The 14,798-nt window shown below is 35.7% G+C and overlaps 1 protein-coding gene across 3 annotated transcripts in view; it reads right to left on the reverse strand.

The window, feature by feature from the left end:
* The window catches only part of LOC150084856 (muscle-specific protein 300 kDa-like), a 1,257,473-nt gene that overhangs the window by 19,502 nt on the left and 1,223,173 nt on the right, over positions 1-14,798 (reverse strand). For all 3 annotated transcript variants that reach the window (XM_090376651.1, XM_090376652.1, XM_090376650.1), the window contains 2 exons: positions 12,491-12,730; positions 7,659-7,717 (listed from right to left, as the gene is read on the reverse strand). In XM_090376651.1, coding sequence (XP_090232777.1) covers positions 7,659-7,717; positions 12,491-12,730 — 299 coding nt within the window. The remainder of the gene's footprint in view (positions 1-7,658; positions 7,718-12,490; positions 12,731-14,798) is intronic.

The following is a 14,798-nucleotide window of genomic DNA, read 5'->3' on the forward strand; positions in this document are numbered from 1 at the left end:
ATGCTCAAGTGCCAAAATTTTGGTTCCTGTTTCAACTGGAAAAGTTTATTATTAGTCTGAGTGTGCCATAGCTCTTTTCACTGTTCAAGGCAAGCTGCTTTTATGATGATATCATGGTCAGAGGCTGGAATATGGACAGAGGTCAAATCTAATGTGGAGGGATTTTTTTTTCAGATATATCTGCCAGTTCATTCCACTTTATCCCTGAATGTGCTGGAATCCAACAAAAGTTCACTAATTGTTGACATTGTTCAATTTTCAAGAGCAACCTCCTGATTTGGTTTAAAACAAGATGATTCGTATAGGAAGGATTTTGTATTGCTCTAATTGAGCTGAGAGAGTTGGTTTACATTATATATTTTGGAGATGGGTAAAGATTCAGATTTTCTAGAGCTAATTTTATTCCATGTAATTCTGCAGAAAAGTTGCTATACTCAGGTGGAAGGGAAGCTGAAATGATAGCAGAGGGGTACACTGCTGCTGCTGCTCCAATGGTTGATTGAGATTTGGACCCATCAGTATATACTGGCAGGAAATCAATATAGGTCTGACTATTGCTTGCATGGAGTTGTTTCACATTGAGAGTCAGTAGAAGATTCTTACCCCACTGAAGAAAATAGGTATCACAATTCAGTTGAGGAAGGGGAGTCCAAGGTGGATGAGAGTAATTCATTACCTGTTGATTATTGTGAAGAGGAACTTTCCAACTCTGTGATATTTCAAGAAGCAGTAAGCCTGCTGGTCTTCTTTTACTAGGTTTATTTCTATAGAGATTAGGTAATTGTGGATTGAAGAGGTATGGGTGAATAGGATGCGGACAGCAACTTTTTATTTTGGCTGCATACTTAAGTAGTAACATTTTTCTGCAGAGGTGAAAGAGGGTTTGTGAGCTTCAATATAGAGACTATGAGTTGGAGATGTCTGAAGGCTCCAAGTGCAATTCGTAATGCATTGTATTGTATAGGGTTCAGCCAGCATAGTACACTCATTTGGGCAGAATCATAGACTGAAGCCCCATAATCCAAATGACATCTAATCAGTGCCCTATATAATCAAAGCAACGACATATGATCTGCTCCCCAAGACAGGGCAGATAAAGCTCTTAGTATGTTCATCTTTTTGAGATAGGTATTACGTACAAATTTAATAATATGTTCAAGGAAGTTTAACTTATTGTCAAGGGTTAATCCCAAGAATCTGATGTTGTTGGAAATCGGAATGGTAAAGTTTGACATGTGGAGTTCAGGATCTGAATGCAATTTCTATTGAATGCAAAAATATATATCGTCTTCACAACAGAAAACTGTTGTGAAGACGACAGTCATTGAACACTGCCCACTTTTGTACTTTAATCAAGGATATCTGTAACTGATGTTCAACATGTCTCATATTCTGCGAATGGCAAGAAAGAGAGAGATCATAAGCATAAAGGTAAGAATCGACAGTATTTGGAAGTTATTTTGTAATAGAGTCAATTCTAAGGGCAAAAAGTTAGTTAGTTATTTGTTTTTTTAGGAGCATTAGCAACTAAGGCCATATTGCTCTGGGCTATACGGTGGTCATTCCCTGACCTTTCCGCATCCTCCATATTTGGTGGTGACGGGCTCGAACCCCGGTCTAATCAAGAAGCTTGTGCTACGCACTGCTGCTCCTTCCCACCTGGCTACGGAGGCGCCAGGCAAAAAGGATTGCATTGAGTACAGACCTTTGTGGAACTCCTTCTTCCTGCAAGAATGTCATAGAAAGGGAGTCAAAATATTGGACTTGTAAAGAACGATTCCATAAAAAGTTCTTAATAAATATAGGTAGGTTGCTTTGTAGACCAAGAGCATGCAGGTCTCTGAGAATGCTGTGATGCCAGGTAGTATCAAATGCCTTCTCTATATCTATGGAGACATAACAAGGTGTTTATTTCTCACAAAGGCATTGTGAATTGCAGACTCGGCATTGATCATGAGATCTAAGGCAGACCTGTTTTGGCAAAAGCAATGCTGACTATTACTCATTAGCTGATGGTCTTCAATGATCCAAATGAGTCGTCTGTGGATCATTTTCTCAAGGACTTTACCGAGACAACTGGAGAGGGAAATTGGCCAGTAACTATAAGGATTGCAAGGATCTTTTCCAGGTTTCAAAAAGGCCAGAATGGTGGTGTGGTGCCAAGATGTAGGATAAATGTTTTCCAGAAATATTCAATTATAAAATAAAAGCAGCAGTTGTAAATGTTTGTCATCAAGGTGCTGTGACATGATGTAATATATTCCATCAGGCCTTGCTGCACTGTTGCATGCTGTTCTAATGGCTTGTAGAAGTTCCAAATACCGAAGAGTCTGGTTATATGGTAAGATTAGAGAGGTGCAAAAGTTGATGGGCCACTGTTCAGCGATGTTCTTAATTTTCTGTAATTCCAGGGAATAACTTGATGCTGCTGAGACTTGAGGTTTTGCCCAAGGCATTTGCTATATCCATAGGAGCAGAGAGTTCTTACCCACTCCAGGAAAGGATTGTGGAAGGGATGCTCAGGAATTTTCCAGAAAGCTGTCTAATTTTCTTTCATATTAATTTGGAGTCAGTGTTTCTATTTACAGTGGATGCAAACCAAGCCCAGGAATCTTTCTTGGCTTGTCTTTGAATGAGATGTGCTCTTGTCCTTAGTTTCTTATAATTAATGAGATTAACTGTTGTTGGTGATCGTCAAAATAAATTCCACACTTTATTTTTTTTCCCCTCTTTGCTTTAGTGCATTCATCATTCCACCAGTAGTTAAAATGGTGTCGGACCGTAGGATTCATTAATGGAATACTGTTTTTAGCTGCTGATAACAAGTGGGATGTGATATATTTCGCTACTTCACCAATGAACTGTGACCGTATAATTTCCTCATCCAGGGTGATAGCTGACTGAAATTTGACCCAGTTGGCATGAGAGAATTTCCATTTCCTGCAGGGTTCGGCTAATGGTGGTTGTGCAGTGAGCATATTACAACTGGAAAATGATCGCTGTCCATGGGATCATTCATAACAGACCATTCCATGACTGGAAACAGTACCGGGGAGCATATTGAGAGATTAATTGCAGAAGTTTGTCCAGTTGGCAATTGTATGTGAATAGGTTCACCTGTATTAAGCTTTTGCCTATCCAGAAAGGTTTCAATCAGTCGGCCATGTCTATCTAATTTACAAGACTCCCCATAAGGGATGGTGGCCATTGAAATTCCCCAGCAGACAGACAGGGGAAGGTAACTGCATTAGAAGGTTTTCCAGATCTTGGTAAGAGAAGATATGATTTGGTGGAAGATAGACTGAAACTAGTGTTATCGCAATCTGAGTAGTGAAACGTACAGGAACAGCTTCAATTTCTGTTTGAAGAACAATTTGCTTGGTTGGGATCTGTGAGTTGATCAAGATGGCTACACCACTATGGGCAGCATTCAATGTATTGCAATCTTTTCGATATGTAGAGTAGTTCTTTATGGAAGTGGAAATTTGTGAAGTTAAATAGGTTTCCTGTAAGCAGAAACCAACTGGAGAGTAGCAATGGATTAGGTCATGAATATTGTCGATATTGCTACGAAGTCTTCTACAATTCCACTGTAAAATATAAGGCATTACGTGAGATGAGTACAAGGAGCTGTATCTAACTGCTTTTTCAGTATGGCACTTTTATGGCATTCAGACTTCCGCTTGTCTTTTTTTGGAAATATTGGTCGACCAGTGTCCATATCTTCTTCCACATATATTTCTAAAATCGGATCTTCTTGGTTGGATGAGTAATCAATATCCATGGAGGTGTCTTGGATATTCTTTCTTGAATTGGAAGTTTTACTATGTGAAGTAGTAGTAGTAGCAATCACTGGTGAGGAAGGACACGTTGCTGGTACTGTAAGAGGAGTGTTACTTGCCTGGTCTGAGTGCTTAGGGGCACTGGACTGTTCAAGTCCAGTTGGAGATTGATATGTTTGAGGGGACTGCAACATCAGTTTGGGTGGACACTGTTTGTTGTTTTTGTGCAATATTAGCATAAGTATGTTTGGGCATAGTAGGAGCAATTATTTTCCTCGATTCTTGATAGCTTACCTTGTTCTCAACCTTATATTTAACAATTTTTTTCTCAGTTTTCCATCTGTCACAAGTTTTGGAATATACAGGATGGCTGCCTTTGCAATTGGGACAAAGTCATTTCTGTTGACAAACATTCAGACTGAGTATAATCGGAAGATCCACATTTTGGACAAACTGGGTTTCCTCTGCATGTTGTCTGAGAGTGGTCATAATTTTGGCACTTGTTACATCTCAAGGGATTGGGTATGTAGGGATGAACACGGCAAAGTAGATAACCGCTTTTACTGATGATGGTAGGTTTGGGGAATTAAATGTAAGGATAATATTCCTGGTGGGTGTAAGGTTAGTGTTTTTTTTTAATCATGATTCTTTTAGCTGCAATAACATATTGATCCTGAAGTTGAGTTATTCCATCCTCCTTCATGTTCAACAGATCCCAGCTAGATATAACACCTTTGGATGTATTTAGTGTTTTATGGGTAGATACAAACACTGGTATCCCAGAAAAATTTGTGAATTGGGAAAGTTTCTTTGAATTTTTATGGTTTGCTGTTTCTAAAAGTAGGTCTCCAGATTGTAGTCTCTTTACAGTCTTAGGAGATCCAGCAATACTCTCCAGGTTTTTCTGGATGAGGAAAAGAGATAACTTTCTGACAGGTTGGTCTGAAAGTGAGTGCAAAATTAGAAATACAGGAAACTCTGTTGTTGGTGAATTTGTTTTCAACCTCTTGGGTTGTGAGATGTCAAAACGAGTATCATTCTCTGGCTGAAAGCTTGTCGACTCTAGAGGTGGAAACATTGTGCTCCATATTTGCTCCTTTTGGCTTTTGGCAGATGAGCTTTTCTGCCAAGGTTTCCGGCCCCGCCACGGGGAGGCAGGAGCAGTGCTTGGTGTGACCAAGTGGAGATAAGTATTTAAGGAAGAGAAAAATAAAGAAAGGTGCTTCCCTTTCTCGCTCTTTACAAGAACTTTTGGTAGAAGATATTCTATCAACTAAATAGTTTTTGAAAATATGGGAACTCAAAAGGAACTACTAGTCACTGTAAACAGATCACAGATAAATCGCCTGGTCACAATTCACTTGGCACTGGGGCCTGTTGTTTTATGGGGCACTGGCAACTAAGGCCATAATACACCAAGTCAAGTAATGCATATGCTATCTGAAAAATTAGTCTTATTTTAAAATCTTTTAATCAAACATATAATGTAACTTCAAGTACATACATTCTAATTTCTTAGAAACGTTTGTCACTCAGAGAGTTTTTCTTATAATCCATTTTGCTTTTCCTCTTAAGAAACCAGCAGTAATCTTACATCATGGCAGTATCCAAGTGGCCTTGGTAATGCTTTTCCATTGTGGATATTTCCTGATGAAAGTGTTTTCCTTGCTTATCACTTACATCTTCAAAATTCTGAGGAAAAACTGAGGTGGAATAAAGAAAATGAATTTTCAAAGACATTTGGCAGTCCACACCTTTATAAAACTGCAGTAAAGTTGACACCCAAGATTCATGATAATCTTATTTTCTTCCAAGAAATCCATGTACAACTGCCTTTAAATGATTGCCAAGCTGCTAGTTTAGTATCCTGTAGTTCTGTTTCAAATACTTCATATTTGAGAAGTTTCTTTATTTTAAGCCCAATGAAAATTACTTCTTTCATTTTTCCATCTTTTTTTTTTTTTTTTTTGGAGCATTAGCAACTAAGGCCATATTGCTCCGGAATATGCGGTGGTCATTCCCTGACCTTTCCGCATCCTCCGTATTTGGTGGTGACGGGCTTGAACCCCGGTCTAATCAAGAAGCATGTGCTACGCACTGCTGCTCCTTACCTTGCTACCTTGCTACGGAGGCGCCTTTTTTTCCATCTGTTAAACTGGGAAACACTTCCCTTAGGTAGCAGAATCCACTTCCTTCTTTATCCAGAGCCTAACAAATTCTTCATTAATCCAAGTTTGATCTGCAAAAAGTGGAAGAATATTTTTTGGTTCAAAATATGTTCAACCAGCAGAACATATTTTATATTACTTCTTCCCAGCGAAATTTCCTCCCTTTTTCTCCCTCTGCACAATATAATCATTTTCTGTTGCATAACTGTCCCAACAACACAGAAAACTATTTTTTGAAACCAACCTCTGTGTAGACCAGTGAGCAATCCAATTACCTTAAGATCATCACAGCTAATGATACTCAGATCAAAAAATGTAAATATTTGTTCCCTTTGTGATTTACTTTTTATTATAAATGCATAATTAATGAAATCTGTGTAACTAAATATTCTTGGCCTTTGTCTTATTGTTATATTTGTACTTTATAGTGATATATACATCATTAATCATATTTATCATATTTACCTAAATGCAATACTCCTAGTCTCGTGTCGCTGTGATAAGTAATATTATTTCTAGTATTGTGTATTACCTGTACTTCTTAGCAATAATAATAATAATTTATCATTGTGGAGGAAAATTGCCTTTATTTATCATTTATTAGGATTGTGTTCAATGGTCAGTTCATTCAGAAGACCACAAATATCTTTACAGAAACACGTACCATCTTCCATAACCAAATATTTTGAAAACACTTTGTGATGTTTTCGATATATTGTAATTTGAGTTCCTGCTTCAAGTATTAATGTTGTAACCTAGAATCAAGGAGTTCTGCTTGCTCTTTAGATAAGTTTAAATCACAAACTAAGTCATTCAACTCTTCATGTGCTTCATTTATGTAAGGTACATTATAATTTTCCTATTGCAGATGATATGTTAGGATATTTGATGCTGTGCTTACTTTTTCTAGACATCCCTGATGCAGGAACGGCAATCATCAGCGTGGTTGTGAAATTCTCACCACTCCATAGGAACAGCGAAAGGTATACTTTTAATTTTCCCAGTTAGCCACATCCTCATTTTTTGCAGATGGAATCCAGATATGTGCATGTTCATGCAGCACATATATGTGGAGTCCAAGTTTTGTTCAGATCATCAATCTTGCAACTGAAGATTGATGATCAGGGTAATTCAGACATTTCTTTGGCTTTTGCTTAAATATTTTAACAAATAATGCTAAGCAAAACACAGAAGAAACAAACAATATACAATAGATATGCAGATAAATTGTACATGTACTCACACTACAACTGTCTTTCCGTAACTGAGGGGGGGGGAAACAGGTATACAAGGCCGAACATGTTAGCCTTCCCCAAACATTATGCCATCTATGAGCACATGTAAACATTATTATTCAGGAATACAACAGATTGGTAGCACATCTACTTCCCTAAATTGTAATAAGATGTGTATTATGGGTAAACAAAAAAACCTGTATGTATAGGTAGAAAGCGTGATGTGATGCGAAATTAAAAAAATTATTTTCTAAATATAGGTTAAAATTGACTGCAAACAGCTGATATATTAGAGGAAGGTAAAAACCATGTTGGCCAGTGTTATTATATGTATTATCCAGTTACTTAATGGCTCTGTGTGTGCTATAAGCCATCATATCATAATATCAAAAGATGCAAATGATAGAAAGGTGCTAAATCAGGTCAAGTGCTTAAATAAAATAATAAATGAAAGTAAAAGGAAACTGGCATACATTTTAATGTCTGTGTCCCTATTCACTTCTTTGGCTCCTGTAAATGCTGATGGATATGTCTAGAAAAATAAAGCAAAGTGCATAAATTTCTTGTGTGACATGCAAACTGAGCTGTGCCATGAAGAAAACAAACAGATTACAAACTTTGTTTAAAATGATACTCCAGAATACATTTCTTAATTACTTAAGAAAGCAAGACTGAATAAAGCATTACAAAATCCTTTTTAAAATTTTATTTCATGATAATTTCAACATAGTGTTTTGTAAATATAATATATTTAGAGACTATTTTTTGAGATAAGAAATCTTTATTATTTTAGTATTACTATTAATGTTTTTTAGATGACAAGAAAAAAAAAACATTTAAGTGTGAGATAAAAATCAACTGATGTGCAAATTTTTCTACATTTGTGTTAGTCTAATTTAAAAAGTAATACTGAAAAGTAAATTTTCAAATGAAACTGAGAAGTTTCATTTGAAAATTTTGCAGCAAAGGAAAGAAAATACTTTTTTAAATACAACCTATACTTACAGTTTACAGTGTTAAACCAGTTGGACCAAAATAGAATAGGCAGAAAATATCTACTTCCTTTTAACATTTCCATACAACTAATGATAACTTAATGTCGCATTTATGCTCCATCATAACTACACAGATCAGAGGAGTTTGCAAATAGTCATTTGAAAAGGATAGTCCATTAAGAATATTTTGTGGTCACATGGATTCGAACTAGTTAATTCAAATGAGTCTTTACTAAAACCTCATTTTTCCTAAACATCTCAGCAGAATAAACTGCAGTCAAAGCTCCCCCACCAAAGTTTTCCCATCTGTAAATGTTTGTTGGTTAGTGATGAAATAAGTTACATGAAATTTTTAATTTCTGACAATTTTATTTCATTTATTTGTGATAACATTAGTAAATTTACTAAAATATGAATCACTAATGGTCACTAAATATTTTCTTAGAGGAACACACAAACTAATATGTTCCTTTAACCCTTAGGTGAATGAGTTTGCAGCATGTGAGTAGGGCACCCCCTATCCTTGCAGTGAATTTTCAACAGTGGTGGGCACTGTTGACTGCGTTTTTATGGAATTTTGAAATTGTGTAAAAAATAAAAACTTTTTACAGTAGACTTTCAGAATAACGGTGCCTTCAGGGTTTCTAGGTGCCATTATTTAGATTTTTCCATTATCTAGAAAGTTTTATTTTTAATATATTTAATGCAATAATAATAAGGCTAATTGTCATCATCCTCCCCACACTGGACGGAAAAGGCAGGGATTCAAATCCCGTCAATGACATGAGGAACTTTTATGGGCTTTTTTCACTCCATGGCCAAGTTAGTCAGTCTCAGGAGTAGAGAGCAAGGTCCCCCCCCCCCACCCAAAAAAACATGGGCTTTTCTTCCAGCAAAACAGGCAAATCGACCAGAGAACACATGCAATTTAGACACAATACACATGGGTGTATAAATTAACTTTCCGAGTGACCGTAATGTAATAGTTTGGATTACATCAAGTATGTCACTAAGCTTTAATGTTGTTGTTCTTTTTCTGCTCTGTATGAGGTTTATTAACTTCAGGAGCCATAGTGAGAGATTTTTAATTTGAAATAAATGTAAAACAGCAGTATAATCTGTGATATCAGTACAGAATTCACTTTCAAAATGGTGACAGTAAACAAATGCAGTAATCACGTGACTTGCCATTTTCTTTTTTCGGCACTGCAAGACATCTGCATTGATTGTAAACATCCAATCTCAATGTGCCGTTAGCTCGACTGTTCCGTTATTTGGGGTGCTGTTATTTCGACAGTCTACTGTATATAAATGCTTTAAAAAATATATATATATATATTTTTTTTTTTTTTTTTTTGATGCAGTAAATCTCTATATCTATTTGTATATTACTCAATTTGGTTATTCCAAATTCTGGATCTTAATTCTACAGAAATTCTTCAATTTTAGCTTTTGTAAGTTCAAATCAACTGAGGTTAACAGGTGTGATCTTTTCTGAATTTCAAAGCTATTTTTGTGTTGCCATCTATTATAAACTGTGTCTACAATTAGTCTGAAATACATATAAAAGATGGAAACGCATATCAGAAAATTTCTAGATAATCTGTACATTAATTGTACAATTTACAATTAATTGCACATTGTTTGTACAATCTACATATATTCTTATCAGAGTGTACATATGAAAAACATATATCTAAAGAATGTACTCCTTAAAGGACTAAAATATATTTGTCTTATTTATATACTAATTTAATTTTTGGTGAAAGTTCACAAATATGAAATTTCTAACTATTTTACAGGATGGAAATTATTTGGAGAACTTACACTAGTGTTCAAAGAAAGTGCATCACCTACGAATTTCACATTTCTAACCCTTTTTCGCGATGGTATATTACATTAATGACTAGCATCACAAATAGATATATAAACAAAATATATTTATTAATAGTTAAGGCAAAGCTAAGTAATATTTAACAGGTGCTCTCAAAATATTCCAAAATGAGCATTTGTAACCTTTATACAACAGTTTTGGTAAACACAACAATTACGGCTGAAATGTTATTAGAAGCACTCAATTTGCTTCAGTTTATCATTTTAAATGAAAACAAAATGAAAAGTTCACCAGGTGCAAACTAATATTTAGGTGAACCGCCTCTGATCCTGATGACAGCAGCACACCATCGAGGCATTGACAAAATCAATTTCTGAAGATAATCAACTGATAGTTCGTGATTCCAAACATGAATTATGGCTTCCTGAAGTTCACGAAGGGTCTTTGGTTTCTTTTTGGCAACTGCAGATTCCACATGATGCCAACACTTCTCTACAGGATTCAGGTCCGGGCTGTTTCCTGGCCAGCTAAGAGTTGTAATGGACGGTTCTTCCAACCATTTTTTCACCTGAAACAAATGTAAACACATTACTGTCGAACCTCTAATGCAGAAATGAAGCTAAAGTAACTACAGAAGTGCCAACTTACACTTTTCGCCCAATGACAAGGAGCAGAGTCATCCTAAAAGATGCAGTTACTTGGCAGGTTGAAATGGTCTCTAATGGTTGGCAGCAATTTGCCTTCCAATATAGCCAGGTATCCATTGGCATTTATGGAACCTTTTATAAATTGCAGGTAACCTACTCCATGATGAAATGCACCCCCACATCATTTGGCTGGTAGGGAATTTTGCTGTAGACACCATACAGTCTGGATGGTATTCTTCACCACGTCTACGGCGAATCATTTGTCTCCCATCAGAGCCATGCAGGTTGAATTTTTTCTCATCTGAGAAAATAACTGACTTCCACTGCTTGGGGGTCCATTTGACATGCACCTTACACCAAATTAATCGGGCCTTTTTCATTTTTTGTGTGAGGAGGGGCTTCAAGTCCATTACAACGGATTACAAGTCCATTTTTGAAGAGGCATCTTCTGACTGTTATTGCACTTACTACCACTCCTGTATGTTCTTCCCATTCTCTTTTCAGCTCAGACGAAGAAGCTTTACAGTTTTTAAGGCATATGTGCTTCAAAACACAGTCCTGTTTTGGGGTAGAAACTTGTTTGTGTCCAGTTCCTTCCATCAGCACAACCAGTACCCTTGAGTTTGGAAAGAAATCTACTCACTGTCGACTGATCACAAGACACTCTATAAGCAATATGTCGGGAAGAACAATCTTCCTCACGTAAAGCAACAATAGCACTCTTTCTTCGTGGCGTCAACTGCAAGTAACTCGCCATCTTGACACAAGCAAGGAATGACTGCAATTCTTGCAGAGCATGCTTATATAGCTGAAAGTAACAGCTGATGCAATATTACATCATAACCTACGTGTGTCAATCTTATCTGATGCAATCTGTAAGAAATACTGCCATATACTTAAGTTATTCGGACGACAATTACAATTTTAGGGGGTGATGCAACAACAATGAACTCTTTGAACAACAATGCATAAGGAGAGAGTTATTTTTTATGAAACAAAAATATTGTGGTGATACCCTTTTAACAGACTGTCAATCACATCCCTAAATAAAACATATTTATACATGTAGCATCAATTAAATTCCAGTTTTGTTATAAAAATTTATTTTGAACTTTTTTTCATGAATCCAAAATGGTCTTTTATTAATTATGATTTATATAATTTATCCCATTTTTTTTTCGACTGAAATTTCTTTTGCTGTATACATTTTTTCAGTTATCCTTTTATTTGTAGGTGGTAGATGACTTTCATCAACCGGTGAAATACCACCACTTTGCTTATTGGAGGCTTGAAGTGATGAAACCCATGTTTAGTCTCTAGAGCAAAGTTTCCGGCATCCCCCTCCCCCTCCCCCCATACTTCTCCTTCAACCCATGCACGGTACTAAATACTATAGGTTTTGATACCTTTCGTGTTTGGGGTTTTCATAAAAAAAAAAAAAAAAATCATATCCTACTACCACTGTTTTCACCTACAGTGAAACATTTTTGTTTAACTGAGGGAGAAAATGTGCTTAAATAATCAATATATCTGAGACTTGGTCATACCTAACATTTTTAATATTATATTATAATTATATTATATTATTTTTTATGATATTATATTTAATACATTTTAGTATGGGATGCAATTTCTAAAATAATTATATATGTGTGATCATATTTTTGTGCTCTGTAAGTTAACATTATAACACAACAAATAAATCAAAATGATAGTCATTATAACTTCTTAAAGCTATGTTTTGGTATTTAATCTTTTTTTCTGCTTATAAAATAAAAAAAATTCTTAAAGAGTAAATGGATAAATTCTGAAAAATAACTGATATTTACATTTATATCGTCAGTCCCATCATAATTCTGCAACAAATTATATAACCTTTGAACTTCTCTATCACATAAGGAGTGGAGAGAATGAAAACGTTGGGACACGGCTTGCAATTTTTCTTGGACTTCTTCTAGAGTGTTTTTTTCCTCTGCTTCTGATGATAAAACAGGTGTTAAAAAATGGAGTGCTGTCACTTGAAGTGCTTTTACCCGAGGTTCACATTTTTCTAGTTCCAGTTTAAGTTCCTAGAGATATAAGTAATATTTAATGCAATTTGAAAAGGATTTTACATGATAAATATTTCAACAAGTAAAGAAAATAAGCCAATTTTCCATGTGAAAAAAATTTGTTCATTAAAATGTTACGGAAAGAAATTATAAATTTTTGACCTTGGATAGTTCCAATAGCAACCTGACCCAAGCTTTCTTATTAGATTTATATATGACTGACAACCTTGATTTAATAAATAACTTACGAGACCCTGGTATTTTCTGAGTGGTAGCCTAACAGGGGATTCATCCTGAAGCTTCCAGCACCATTCCTGCCTAATAACTGTTAATTTATCTTTAAACACTTTAAACCCAGGCATGGAGTTTTCTTTCCCAGTAATAAAAGTACTCTGGCATTTTTTTTTACAAATTAGACTACATTCACCAATGTTAAACAACTGTTGTGGGGAGGAAAAGCCTCCTTCTTCAGAATGTCCAAAAGTGCCCTCCAACTTAGCAATGGCTGCTTATCCCCTGGGTAGCAATGTTATATAGATTATGGAACTTATTACACCAGTCTTTATCAGCGCTGGATTCTTCTGTCAAATTTTATTTTAAATCTATATACAGCTAGGTCGCAATTAATGCGAGTTCGAATAATGGGATATTCGATTTAATGCGAATTGTATAAAGAGAGAGAGAGAGTGAGAGAGAGAGGAGGGAATCACCAAAAGAGAGAAGAATGATGATATCCAGCTCAGGACCCTGGGTGTGCCAAGTCCATACTCACCAGATGTGAGCCCTACTTGTTTATCTCTGTGCATGCATGTGATACTGCCTGTCGTAATATACGTTAGTTTTGATGATTTGTTTTAATCGTTTTAAGAAGTGCCCTTAACAAAATGGACAAAATGAAGATTCCTTCAGATAAAAACACTAAAAGTGCAAAAAAGAAGAGGCTCTTTATTAGATTAGAGCAAAAAATTGATGTGATTGAACGATATGAACGTGGTCATAGCAACTCTAAAATAGGACAGGATGTCAGAATGCCTGAATCTACGGAAAAGAATATTATAAAACACGCATGGGAAATAAAAGAAAAATGTAAAGCTGCATCAGCTTTTTGTGGTTTGCAAACATCTACAAGGAATAAAAGTATTACTACGATAGAAATGGAGCATCGTTTAACTGTAAGGATTGAGGATTGCAATCAAAAATGCATTCCCCTTAGTAGAGCAGCCATTCAGACAAAAGCTTTAAATTTGTTTAAGAGAGTGAAAGAAAAAATAATGAACTAGAAGAAATGTTTAGTGCAAGTGCTGGTTGGTTTGATCGATTTAAAAATCGAGTTCAGCTGAATAATGTTAAAATTACCGGTGAGGTGGTCAGTGCAGATGAGGATGCAGCATCTAAGTATCCTGATGTTTTAAAAAAAATAATCGAAGATGGTGGATACACTGATCAACGAATATTTAACATGAATGAAACCGGTTTATTCTGGAAAAGGATGCCTTCCAGAACTTACATTTCTAAGAAAGAAAAACTCAACCTGGATTTAAAGTGTCTAAAGATCGTCTAACACTTTTATTGGGAGGCAATGCTCAAGGCAATTTTAAATTGAAGCCAATGCTTGTTTATCAGTCTCCAAATCCTCGCGCTCTAAAAGGCTACAACTATAGATCACTTCCAGTTATTTGGCGATCAAATAAGAAAGCATGGGTGATCCAAGCTGTGTTCACTGACTGGTTTTAAAGCTATTTTTGTCCAGCTGTTGAAAAATATTGCAAGGAAAGCAACATTGCATTTAAAGTTCTACTAATTTTGGATAATGCTCCAGGTCATCTAACTACACTTGGTTCATTATGTGAAAATGTAAAAATAATTTTTTTGCCGCCAAACACAACATCTTTGTTGCAGCCCATAGATCAAGGGACCACTGCAACATTTCAGGCCTACTACATAAGAAAAACATTTGAACAGGCAATTGCTAAAACTACAGGAGATGATGCAATTTCCGTAACAGAGTTCTGGCAAAATTATAGCATCAGACATGCAATAGAAAATATTCAGCATGCTTGGCAACAAGTAATTGCAAACAACATGT

The sequence above is a fragment of the Mastigoproctus giganteus genome, chromosome 6, assembly GCF_048544385.1.
Source record: "Mastigoproctus giganteus isolate SK-2022 chromosome 6, ASM4854438v1, whole genome shotgun sequence".
Lineage (NCBI taxonomy): Eukaryota > Metazoa > Arthropoda > Arachnida > Uropygi > Thelyphonidae > Mastigoproctus > Mastigoproctus giganteus.